The sequence below is a fragment of the Kogia breviceps genome, chromosome 12 (assembly GCF_026419965.1).
Source record: "Kogia breviceps isolate mKogBre1 chromosome 12, mKogBre1 haplotype 1, whole genome shotgun sequence".
In the NCBI taxonomy this organism is placed as follows: Eukaryota; Metazoa; Chordata; class Mammalia; order Artiodactyla; family Physeteridae; genus Kogia; species Kogia breviceps.
The window spans coordinates 91,927,512-91,940,190 of record NC_081321.1 but is presented as its reverse complement, the minus strand read 5'-3'; the positions used below and the strand labels follow the sequence as shown (position 1 = coordinate 91,940,190).

Below are 12,679 nucleotides of genomic sequence, written 5' to 3'. Positions count from 1 at the left end.
AGACAGGGCAGCGACTGACAGGTGTGAGGTAGAGGCCTTGAATTTGATGACCTGCTTTGCTGGCTGATGGCTGGGTGACCTTGGGCAAATCATTGCCCCTCCCTCAACCTCTGTTTTCCCTTCTCTGAAATGGGGCTGCTCTGTCTTTCCTACCCTAAGCATCTTGAGGACCCAGGGTTAAGAAGGTATAAATAAGGGGGCATTTTGTCAACCGCCAGGCGTCATGAGACCCCAAGTAGGGTTTATTGGTGTTCTTGATAAGTAATTCAGAACCCAAAGTGGGCCTTGCTGATCTCATGCTCAGACACCTGACCTTCTGGGAGCAGGTTTCGGGGCGGGGGGAGTGGAGGACAGGGGAAATGCAGAGTTTGTTAGGACACGGACGAGACGAGCTGGTGTCTTTTGTGGATCTGGTTCCCTCTCTCCTTGTCCTGTGGGGAAAAAGAAAATTTTTTTTTGTGGTCTGTCAGGTGGGGATTAGAGGCAAAGAGGACAGAGGGAGGCCAGCATACCTGGGATGGAAACTGTCCAGGGGAAGGAATGGTGCCTTCGTGTCTATTTTGGCTCACGTGCTGCTTCCCAACGCATCCTCCAGGGTTGATGCAGGCCACTGGGCCAGGTCCCCAGAGCCAGCTGGGTGGGCTGCCTGCTTTCCTTTTTGATCCCTGGTCGGTTAGCCCAGGGAAGTAAGTTCAAACCAAGCAGGGTTTCCAGATGCCTGGCGGGAAGGTCACTCTGGAGTGACACGGGGACTGCCAAGGCCGGTGTGGCCAGAGCCCATCCGGAAGCCCCCGTCCCTGGCACGTCGGATGTGTGGACCCAGCTCTGCCACCTCCCCTCCGCCTGGCGGGGCAGGTCTGCCAGCCCACGCCGCTGCCTGGCCCTCACTGCCCTCCCGGGTTCCTTTCCAGGGCGAGCTGGAGAGGCAGCTGCTGCAGGCCAACCCCATCCTGGAGGCCTTCGGGAACGCCAAGACCGTCAAGAACGACAACTCCTCTAGATTCGTGAGTGCCGGCGCCTTCCCACCGGCTGCTCGCGCCCCACACGCGGAGAAGGGTCGGACTGGGTGCTTCCCGGCCTGTGGCGTGCAGTAGGCTGGGTCATGCCCCTGTGTGAGGAGCTTCCTCGGCTCAGGTGGCAAAGCCAGCGAGGCAGTGGGGAGTCCCCGCCGGTCCCCTGCTTGTCCTGCCGTAACCGGCAGCCGGTTAGAACGCAGGGCCAGCCCAGTCAGGAGGAACTCCTCCGGATACCTTCTTCCCTCCTCCCCTCTGTGGCGGAACTCGGGCTCCGCTGGAGCTGGGCCCGGCTCAGGCTTAGCCGTGCGGCCCTCTTGAGTCCTGAGCACCCGTGCGGTTGGGGTGCGGGGCCCCTGACAGGGGACACAGGCTCGGTCTCTTGGCTTTGTGCCTCCAGGCTGTACCACTGGAGGTGGGACTGGAGGATGGGGCCTCTGATCTCTTCATCCGTCTTTCCTCAGGGCAAGTTCATTCGCATCAACTTCGATGTCAATGGTTACATTGTGGGAGCCAACATTGAGACTTGTATCCTTGTGGTTAATTGTAGCAAGTGTTCTGGGTCTGCGGGGGAGAGATGTGACTTGGATGGAGAAGAAGCTGCTTCCTGATTCTAGCAGTTTCCCCTTTCCGGGCCTGTTATGACACCTTGTCTGTGCCCCCCGGAAGAGGACCAGGATAAGCTCATTGGGAACTCAGCTCAGAGCTCAGGTTTTTCTTTACGGGCGGGAAAAAGTTCAGCTTAGAATGGGATGGAACGATGGAAGATCATCCAGTGCGGGTCCCAGAGGGTGGAATTGGGGGGACGCTACTTTGTTTCTCCCTGGTGTTACAGCCTGTGCTGGTAAGAGTGTTCTGAGCTCTGTTCTCTCGTGAGAAGGGGGCCCTTTAAACGGATAAGGCTCCCAAGTGTGAGGGCTGCTGTTTGCACAGGCTACACCCGTGAAGGGTAGAGCCAAGGTAGTTGGCCTTCGTTTTGTTTTGCCACTTTCTGCTGGTGAAGTTCTGGGGCTTTGGACAGGGCTGGGGGCATGTGGAGGGCTGGCTGCCTCCTCTGCAGCGAGCACGATTCCTTAATATTTGCAAAGACCTCCTGGAGAAATCTCGTGCCATCCGCCAAGCCAAGGAAGAGCGGACCTTCCACATCTTCTACTACCTGCTGTCTGGGGCTGGGGAGCACCTCAAGAGTGAGTAGTGGGCCCACAGCCTGACACGGGGGCTCCCTCCGCTGTCGGGCCACCCACTGCAGTTAGGAAAGGAAATCGCGGCCTTTGGGTGGGCAGGAGGAGCCTGACTTCCGTTCCTGGGCCGGCTGAGGGCTTGGCCTCTGTTTCCAACCACGCCAGAGGAAGCCTGGCGGGTCACCGTGCAGCCGCGGACCTCGGGGCGCCAGTGCTCTCGGGCGGGGTGGAGGTCTACGTACGTGCCCATCTCACACGCTGGGGAGAGGCGGCCGTTCCGGCCACTCCGCGGTTTCTGGGGGTATTTCAGGGCGCTCCCCGGTCTCCCACACCTTTGAGGTCACGGTGTTGACTGGAGCCTCCGGTTCCAGCACCTCCTGACCTTCACGAAACCTTGCCCTCTGCCCCCCACAGCTGATCTCCTGCTGGAGCCATACAACAAATACCGCTTCCTGTCCAATGGGCATGTCACCATCCCCGGGCAGCAGGACAAGGACATGTTCCAGGAGACCATGGAGGCCATGCGGATTATGGGCATCCCAGAGGAGGAACAGATGGGTGAGGGCCGCTCCTCCTGGGGGAGCCTGGGGGGCACTTCCCGCGGGTGCTGGCCCTTAGGGAGTCTGTAGCGGCCGGGAGGGAGGCCTTGAGTGTGTGGTAGGTGGTCCCTCAGATTTGAGGCTCAGGATTATTTCTTCCCGGTCGTATTGCCTGGGGACATGGGGGAACACGGGACAGGCTACTAATTGCCCAGGGTCTGGGTCCACCACTCGTGTTCTTGCCATTTGCTGAAAGTGGACTAGTCCTGCTTTGTCCGGGCCGAGCGCGGAAGGGGCTGGGGCTGGGGTCTCTGCGCTGGCAAAGCTCAGTGTGAGTACGGTGTGCAGCTTGCCTGTGTCTCCTCGTTTCTCTGGAGGGAGGGTGAGGAGGGCCCGAAGGCTTTATTTTAGGAAGATTGGGGGATGGAGAGACTGCACCCCATTCTCTAGCGTTAGGGTCAGTCCCCCTTTGCTCCACAGATAGCATGTGAATGGACGGGCGTGGCTGTGTTCCAATAACACTTTATAAAAATCGACCACGTGCCCCTGGGTAGAGGCGCCTCCTCGTCCGGACTTGGAGGTGTTGGGAACGTTAACAGAGCTTGTGTCTAAGCTGAGGTCGGCCAGAGGCCCTGGAGACGTGCTTTAGGCCGAGGCTTGGTGCCCGCCAGGTGGCTCGTCTTGCCTGAGGGCCTCTGGGGGGAGACACCCCACTCGGGGGCTTATTCCACCCCCCCGCCTGGCTCTGACCTGACTTTGATCGCACCTGAAGGCTTGCTGCGGGTCATCTCGGGGGTCCTCCAGCTCGGCAACATCGTCTTCAAGAAGGAGCGTAACACCGACCAGGCATCCATGCCCGACAACACAGGTGACCCCGGGGGCCCCTCACCTGCGGTAGAGGGGCGGGTGCCTGGGCTTGCACTGGCTTAGGAGAAAGAGTCTTGGAGAAACTGCAGACACTCCTGTCGTTTTTGCCGCCTGTGTGTTCGTGGCTGCCCGTCACTCTGTATTTTTTTGTGAAACGCACGTGAACACGACCCGGCTGCTTCTCCCCAGAGTTAGCATCAGAATGAGCTAGAAAACCCGTGATCCCGTGGCCCAGCACTTCCCCTCGTTTGTTCTGAGACCAGACCGGTTGTCTCCGTAAGACGGTCATCTCTGCCGTCACTTGCCTTGCGTGTGACGTGCCCGCCGGCCAGGACCTCGCGGTGTGAACCCGCGAGGACGTGAAACGGTGTCGTCAGCCCAGCTCCGCGGTCACTGCCGGTCCCTCGGGTCATTGCAGGCGACGCGTTTACGTTAGCCTTAACCCACCCTTCTCAGGGGCTCTTGAAACAAGTCGAACCCACGCGCGTGTGGATTGTCCTGTTGCGTCCCCCTGTGTCTGGGGCAGCGCCGCCTCGAGTCGGTCCTGTTTGTGGGTGGGACCCTCTTTCACACTCAGGACGCAGCCAGGGTGCGGAGGTGCGGATGCCAGGCCCCCGGTTAGGACCCGTGCCGCCGGCCTGTCTGAGGGCAGAGCCGGCTGTTCCGTGTGCCCTGGAGGAAGGGCTGCGGCCCGGGCTGGTGGTCCGGGAACCATCGCCCAGTAACCACAAGTTTCCCAGGTTGTGGGCAAGAGTGACTCATTCTCTTGGGTTTAATGAAAGCCTTTTACCCCTTCCCTCCTTACGCGTTGAAAAACATCAGCTGCCCAGAAAGTGTCCCACCTGTTGGGTATCAACGTGACCGATTTCACCAGAGGAATCCTCACCCCTCGCATCAAGGTGGGACGGGATTACGTCCAGAAGGCCCAGACGAAGGAGCAGGTAAGCCCTCTGGCTGGGCTCGGGCCGCCTCCTTGGCAAGGGCCTCTGCGGTGGCCAGGTTGAGGCCTGCGCTGCAGCATCCTCAGTGTTCGGTACTGTCACCTGGGTTCCTCACTGGGTCCTCACAGCACCTCGGAGAGCAGGTGGTGTTACCCCCACTGAGAGCACAGGAAGCTGGGCCCCGGGTCCAGGAACGTGGCCAAGGCTCCCGCCTAGGAAGGGCCACCCTCGGTGGGAACTCTGGGCTGCCACGTGCCTCTTCCCTGGACCCAGTGTTGAGCTGATTGGTGGCCGAGGATGCAGGGGTATCCTGTTCCGGGATAAAGCGAAGCAGGCCCAGAGTGTTTCTGTAGCACGACTCGTCCTGGTGCCAGGGCGGCGGCACCCGCCATTCTTGGAGCCCAGGCCTCAGGGCTGTCTGTCCCCCACGGGCTGTCCCGCCGCACGTGGCGAGAGCCGGGCAGGGGTCTGTGCCACTCGCACGTGCCCGCCGCCCAGGACCTGAGTCCCTGCCCGCAGGGCCTCTGTGGGTGGTTTCTAGTTTCTCTCATGGTCCTGGCGCTGGGTGGTTTTAGGCTGCTGCTCCCGTCTCTCAAAATTACTTTGAATTCACGTTGATGAGTTCTTTTTCCAAAGGGTGCCGTCCACTGGGCCTCCTGCTGGTGGCTGACAGCTGTTTCTGGGCAAAGCCCTCCCTCCAAAGCGGTTTTCAGAAGACAGCGGGCATGATTATGACCAACTGTTCATTTCCCTGATAATTAAAGAAGCTTATTTTCTTCATTATGAAAATACTACATGAACGCTTAAGATTCGGAAACATCAAAAAAGTCTAGAGAAGGAAAAAAATTGCCCCAGTCCTACCCAGTGACGCTTATGGGGCAGCTTTTTCTTTCCTGCAAGGCCTTTTCCTTCTTTCTTTCTTTTTTAAACGTAGTTATCACCTTGGCTTTTCGTTACAGAACCTCTTGAACATTTGCACAATAAAGTGGAGAATAGCGCAGGGGGCCCGTGTGCCCATTACGCAGGCGTCTTCAGGAGTCACTGACTCACGGCCAAGCTCGGTTCCTGGTTAATCTGGTCGCCCTGCACCCCTAATTGTGTAACTTGAAGCAAATCTCAGACATCTTGTCATTTCTTCTGTAGATACTTCAGTTCATCTCCATTTATTTTAAAAAGGTCTTCGCAAATGTCTAAGTTCACTCTGCCTGTATTGTTGGATATTTAGATTATTGCAGCTTCCTTCATTATAGCTAACACCACAGTGAACGTATTTGTGCATGAAGCCTTTTTTTCCATCCTTAGGGCTGTTGGTGGGTGGGGGTGGCCCACAGGTGACATTATTGGGGCAAAGGGAATGAGGACTTAAAGACTTCCTGTATCTGACTCTCCGCCCCCCCCTCCTCCGGTGTCCCCCCCCCACCAGGCTGACTTTGCCATTGAGGCCTTGGCCAAGGCCACCTACGAGCGCATGTTCCGCTGGCTGGTCCTTCGTATCAACAAGGCTCTGGACAAGACCAAGAGGCAGGGCGCCTCGTTCATCGGGATCCTGGACATCGCCGGCTTCGAGATCTTCGATGTGAGTTTCTCCCTCGTGCCCCCTCCCGTCTCCTGAGCCTCTGGGCTGCCTTCTCCTGGGGCTGGGATCCTTTCTCCCATAGCCCCACAGCATGCGAGCTGGCCACCTCCTTGCTTGTGTGGAGACAGAAGACACCTGTCGGGCGTATTTTAAGCTTAAACAAGATGCCCTGGGGGGTGAACTGGGAGATTGGGATTGACATATATACACTACTATGCATAAAGTGGATAACTAATAAGAACCTGCTGTATAAAAAAATAAATAAAATAAAATACAAAAATTCAAAAGAAAAACAGATGCCCTTTGCCAACCAGAAATGCTGGCAAGAATGATACTTTCTGGATGGGGTTCCGGGAGGCCTCGTGGACAGGGGCTTTCTGTTGATTTATCGTTTATGTATTCTCCAATGTTATGAGCGTTGTGACAAGATATTGTCCCTGCCCATAAAGGCTTCAGGTAGGAAAAACTGATAAAGTAGATCAGCAGAGGTTCTTAACCTGGGGTCCATGGCAGATTTCAGAGGAACCATGAACGTGGGTGGGGGGAAAAAAATCACCTCTTTATCTTTGCTAACTTTTCATGGAAATGATGCCGTTTTCTGAATTGCGGCTTGAGCAGAGAGTGCATTAACAGTGGTTGGATCTGTCACCACTAGAAATCAGACGTTTTCACATCACAACAGTCACTGAAGAGATATAATATCATTTACGTTCATCTCTCCTTCAAAATTCTGGAAGTTACTAAGCCCATGGCTTGTGCTTTTTAATGAAGAAGCACCGTGTATTCCCGTGTCACAATATTTTGATAATTACATTTCAACATAACGTCTTTCTTTTAGAATCTATTTTACGCGTTTCAAAACGTTATCCTGATATAAAGGACTTTACCGGGCTGCTGGCGGGGTCCGTGGCCCTCAGCAGTGCAGCCCCTGCTGCTGGCTGTGAGGAGGGGAGGCCCACAGGGGGCGGCATGGAGGGGCGCCAGGAGGTTCTCCCCCAACACCCGTCCCCTCCCTTCCCAGGGGACTTGGAGGCCGTGTAAGCGGGAGGGTGGGCATCTCTGTGACCCTGTCTCCCTCTTGCAGCTGAACTCCTTCGAGCAGCTCTGCATCAACTACACCAACGAGAAGCTGCAGCAGCTCTTCAACCACACCATGTTCATCCTGGAGCAGGAGGAGTACCAGCGCGAGGGCATCGAGTGGAACTTCATCGACTTCGGCCTCGACCTGCAGCCCTGCATCGACCTCATCGAGAAGCCAGTACGAGCCGCACCTGCGGGGGGCTTCACCCCCGCACCCCCCCCCCCCCGCCCTCTTCGCTCTACTCTTCTGGGGCTGGAACTACCCAGAATTCTGACATGAAACGATTTGCTTTGGCGATGAGTTTTTTTAAAAATCATGGGCTTCCCTGGTGGCGCAGTGGTTGAGAGTCCGCCTGCCGATGCAGGGGACGCGGGTTCGTGCCCCGGTCCGGGAAGATCCCACATGCCGCGGAGCGGCTGGGCCCGTGAGCCGTGGCCGCTGAGCCTGCGCGTCCGGAGCCTGCGCTCCGCAGCGGGAGAGGCCACAGCGGTGAGAGGCCCGCGTACCGCAAAAAAAAAAAAAAAAAAAAAAAAATCAGTTGCATTTTCTAACAAACAAGTACCCATGTGGCTCCCAGGCCTGTCAGCTAGTCCCCACAATGTCTGAGTCTGCTCTCTTGTTTGATAAACTCAGTGTACGGAAGGCTCTTGGGGGCTCTGGGATGCTTCCTCTTCCTTCGGAGGCTTGTCCTAAGTGTCACCTGTCACCATGTAGCTGTGCGGACATGGAGGGTGAGGGAGGGGATGCGGAGGGACTCAGGGGCCAGGGCATCTGCTGGGGGTAGCCTCGGGACGTGGGCCGGGGGTCTGCTTGGCCCATCAAGCCCGCCAAGGGATTTCCAGTGCACTCACTGGAGAACCCTTCTGATGCATCATTTTATTAAGGTGTGTCAGCTGTAGCCTAGGCCCCAGAAGTTTCTTTGGAGCTAGAGCTCTTAAATTGAGTGCTTTTGGTAGTGCTGCTTCTTCTGTTTTGTTTTTTTTTTTTCCTCCCTGCGGGGAAGCACTGCTTACCTTCTGGAGAGATTCTGGGCTTTGGCTTCTTACGAGGGCAGGAATAGGTGGGTTTCCAGGTCGAGCTCACCTGTGCGACGCTGTGCTCCCTCCAGGCAGGCCCCCCAGGCATCCTGGCCCTGCTGGACGAGGAGTGCTGGTTCCCCAAAGCCACGGACAAGAGTTTCGTGGAGAAGGTGGTGCAGGAGCAGGGCACCCACCCCAAGTTCCAGAAGCCCAAGCAGCTGAAGGACAAAGCCGATTTCTGCATCATCCACTATGCTGGCAAGGTGAGGTGCACACACACAGGAAGTTGTCGGCCGGACCTTCGTAGGAGACTTAGAGGCGATTCTAAGACCGGGAGCCCCGAGGTGTCTGGGGGGGGCGCGGTACTCTTGTCCCGGGACTCGTCCGATAATGTGCCTGGTGCCTTCAGCGTTCACGGGACTCCCCCACCTCGCCAAGCACCATCACATGTTCCATTTTGTTAGCAGCTTGCGGCAATCCTGTAAGGTGCTCAGGCTGGTGTCCTGTTGTGTATTATCATTAGGTGCATTTTCCAGGCGCGGAAATGAGATTTGTGCTAAAGGCGCAGGCCGTGGAGTCTATATTAGAGCTCTGCCGCTGTGTGACTTTGGGCTGGTTATTACCTCACTTAAGTCACATGGAAGGTGGGGATGGCCGCCACTGAACTGGGTAACATGGATTAAAGGAGCTTGTGAGCCCAGAGTGGGCAGTCAGTGCTCTGGGGCAGGGCCTCTCAGCCTCCGCACAGTGCACTCGGGGGCCGGGTCAGTCTTTGTGGTCGGGGCCCGTCCTGTTTGCTGTAGGATGTTTAGCAGCATCCCTGGCTTCTCCCCACCAGAGGTCAGTAGCGCCCTCCCTACTTGCCAAACCGGAAATGCCTCCAGACATCCCAGAACATCTGCCATAGGGGGGTGGCACAGTCCCCTGGGTGAGAGCCACGCCCTTAGATGATGGCTTTGTTATTGCCAAGGCCACCAGCCAGTAAGTGGCAGAGATGCCTTCACACCAGCTGGCACACATCCTCCAGCTGGCTTGTTCCTGGGGCTCGAACCTAACTGAACAGGGATGTCCTGAGTCTGCAGAGGTCCGTGCTTAGACTAAAGCTGGGTTTTCTCAGCAAACGGTGTTGCTTGCATGGAGTATCTAACTATTGGTTACACTCGGGTGTGTGATGAGATTTATTTATTTATTTTGGGGGGCTGTGCCGTGCGGCTCGCGGGATCTTCATTCTCCAACCAGATATTGAACCCGGGCCCCCAGCAGCGAAAGTGCCGAGTCCTAACCACTGGACCGCCAGGGAATTCCCACAAACCCCCTGTTTACAAAAACCTCTGTTTTCTCATTACCTAAGGTAATGGCGCCTAAAGCCCCATTTCCACTTCCACCCGTTAGAAATGCAGGAGGGCTTTTGTTGCACTGTTGTCTGTGATGCAAAAACCGGGTACACCCAGAAGCCCACGAGGGGCCTGAACGATGAAACTGGCCGTGTGCATCCTCGCCTGGGCTGCACTACAGCAGCTAAAAGGACAAGGACGCTGCCTGTGCCCAGGGGGACGGAGAGCCAAGACACTCAGCTCCAGGGTTTGTCTTCTCCCAGGAGGTAACTCTGCCCCTAGGGAGAAAGAAGCCACCATCCTGTACCTTGTCATCAATAGCAGTGCATGTGCAGAAACCTGTCGAAAGGGGCCATGAGGGGACCACAGGCCGAGAGCGGCGGTTACTGCTGTGTGGTTTAGGACGGGGGTTGCAGCGGCTTCCCTCTCTGTTTGTATTGTTAGAATTTATAATGTTGTACTACTCTTGTTATTAAGGACATATTTCAAAAAAGATAAGAATAGGGGGCTTCCCTGGTGGCACAGTGGTTAAGAATCCGCCTGCCAGTGCAGGGGACACGGGTTTGAACCCTGGTCTGGGAAGATCCCACATGCCGCGGAGCAGCTAAGCCCGTGCACCACAACTACTGAGCCCGCGCTCTAGAGCCCGCGAGCCACAACTACTGAGCCCGTGTGCTGCAACTACTGAAGCCCGCGCGCCTAGAGCCCGTGCTTCACAACAAGAGAAGCCACCGCAATGAGAGGCTGTCACACCGCCAACTAGAGAAAGCCCGCGTGCAGCAACGAAGGCCCAACTCAGCCAAAAATAAAATAAATAAATTTTTAAAAAAAGAGAGAGAGATAAGAATAACGCATATCCAGGAAAACCTGGGTATACTGAAATGACAAAGAAAAAGTAAAAATTACTTGCCTGTTAACTAACAAGAGATATTACCACATTTTGGTTAACGTCCTTTCAGGATTGTTTTCTTTATGTTCATGTTACCTTAAAACAATTAAAAACGGGATATTTCGTGGTGTAACTATAACCGTTTGCTTGGGGTTCGCGCGGCTTAAATTTTGTGCCTTCTGCGTGACTCCGCAGAGAACATCTCACGGAGGCCTCTGCCCTGGCCACTCACCATTCCCTTCCTTGGTGTTCCTCAGCGTGGCCACGAGCTTGGCCAGCTGCTCTTTGCGTCCCGACCCGGGATGCAAACGCCAGGTCGAGGGTTCACCGTTTTTCATGTTTCCGCCTGTGGGGTCGGCCGGTCCTTGGAGAGGCTGTGCGCGCCGATGTCCCCCAAGCAGCCCGTGACCCGGGGTCCCGTCTCGCAGGTGGATTACAAAGCTGACGAGTGGCTGATGAAGAATATGGACCCGCTGAACGACAACATCGCCACGCTGCTGCACCAGTCCTCCGACAAGTTCGTCTCGGAGCTGTGGAAGGATGGTATGCCCTTGGCCCTCACCCCGCCTCCCGGCGCCCCCGGCCGGGCCTCTTCCCTCCACGGCAGCGGGCCGAGCCCAGGACGTGGACCAGTGGGTTTGTGACCGCTTAGCACCCGGGAGCCTGGGCTCCTCCAACCCTTACGGTCACCCTATCTTTGAGCCCCGAGCATCCTTGAACGTGCTGTGCAGCACATTTGCTCTTGGGCAGAGGCTTCCCTAGGCTCCGCGGCCACAGACAAGCCCTTTCTAGCGTGGGGGGGGGGGGGGGGGGCTCGCGTGATGGCCCGGCGCCCGGGTTCCCATCCCACTCCTTACTTCCTCCCTGCTTCTCCCGGGTAGCTGGTAGCTCTGGAAGTCGTTCTTTTCCTTGTCTCTGCTGGTCTCTCCTCCCTTCTGCCTGGGGTTCGCTTTAACCTCTCTGTTGCAGAGATGCCGAGCAACCAGACAGCCTATTTCTCTCAGCGCTTTCCTACCCTCCTCCTAGAGCCAGGTGACCGGCTGCCCGGTGCGGCGTCCATCCACGTGTGGCGCATCCAGGGCTGCATGGCGAGCCTTCTCTGCCGCGGCTGCTCCTGCCTGACTGTGCCCCTTCCCCGGTCTCGGCCCCGGGCTCTTGGGAGGCCCCTTCCCCCTCCCCATGGCCTCCAGGCCTCCAGTGGAAAACCAGGCACATCAGGGCCATGTTTTGATACTGACACTTCTCGTTAGATATTGAAAGGAAAAAGAATCATTTTACAAATCTATATCCCCTTCAGAACTCCCGCTCGTGAAGGCGGCGTCTCGTTGGCTGGATGGCTGCCACGTCTCAGCACGAGGTGCTGTGCGCACTGCTGTTCCGTGTTCGTGTGTCTGTGCATGCGTACACCTGTGTGTGTATGCAGCAGTCACCTGTTCCTCCCGGGCCAGGCCTTCCGGGGACAGGGCACACACTTACGTGAAACGGCGAGTTGTTACGGGGCGTATTTGACCTCACAGTGGGCAACCTGAGTGGCCTTCACAAGCCGCCCCCTCGCAGGACACCTTTGGTGGCCAGAGGGGCCCTGCGGTGGCTGCATGAGGTCCGGATGCCTCCCGTTTTAATTGAGGGGGTTCATCGGGTCCATCCTCACTCCCAGCTTCCCTCTTGAGCGACACTCCTTTGTGTTGCCTTCAGAAAAATAAGAGATCTGGCCACAGAGGAATAGGAAACCGACTTTGTCACAGAATTCTTAACTTTTGCAGCCAGCAGTGGAAGCTTTCAAATTTAACATTGGCTCTTGCTTAAGACTGGCCTCAAATTGCCGGCCACCTAGGTTGGGTTTGTTCGTTGTTTTGTTTTCGCCTGGGAGGAAGCAGTTGGTTTCATTGTTCTGGGCGGGAGCCACGGTGATGAGGGCGTCTTCCTTGGAGGGTGGGCTTAGGTGATAAAGACCCCTGAGCTTGGAGACCAAGGGAGACAAGAGGGAGAAGGCGCCTCGGCCTTTGGGGTAGAGTCACTGGCAGTAGTGGTCGTCTGGAACTCTCTGCCCCGAGCCCATTCCTGCCGCGCTAGGTCCCTGATGTAGAGAGCCCTGCGTGGGGCTGTTGCAGACAGAGAGGGACTCGTCCAGAGTCCTGCAGGCGATGGCAGAGTAGCTTTAGAGCCCCTGCCTTCTGACTCCTAGCCCAGTGCTCTCGGGTAAAGGTCAACGTGAACTCAGGATGCTGAGTTTTTCATT

The 12,679-nt window shown here is 56.6% G+C and overlaps 1 protein-coding gene across 2 annotated transcripts in view; it reads left to right on the top strand.

The window, feature by feature from the left end:
- The window catches only part of MYH9 (myosin heavy chain 9), a 92,793-nt gene that overhangs the window by 54,466 nt on the left and 25,648 nt on the right, over window positions 1-12,679 (top strand). For both annotated transcript variants that reach the window (XM_059080760.2, XM_067010120.1), the window contains exons 6-15: window positions 912-1,004; window positions 1,478-1,541; window positions 2,102-2,200; window positions 2,609-2,752; window positions 3,506-3,601; window positions 4,423-4,541; window positions 5,965-6,117; window positions 7,202-7,375; window positions 8,307-8,480; window positions 10,869-10,983. In XM_059080760.2, coding sequence (XP_058936743.1) covers window positions 912-1,004; window positions 1,478-1,541; window positions 2,102-2,200; window positions 2,609-2,752; window positions 3,506-3,601; window positions 4,423-4,541; window positions 5,965-6,117; window positions 7,202-7,375; window positions 8,307-8,480; window positions 10,869-10,983 — 1,231 coding nt within the window. The remainder of the gene's footprint in view (window positions 1-911; window positions 1,005-1,477; window positions 1,542-2,101; window positions 2,201-2,608; window positions 2,753-3,505; window positions 3,602-4,422; window positions 4,542-5,964; window positions 6,118-7,201; window positions 7,376-8,306; window positions 8,481-10,868; window positions 10,984-12,679) is intronic.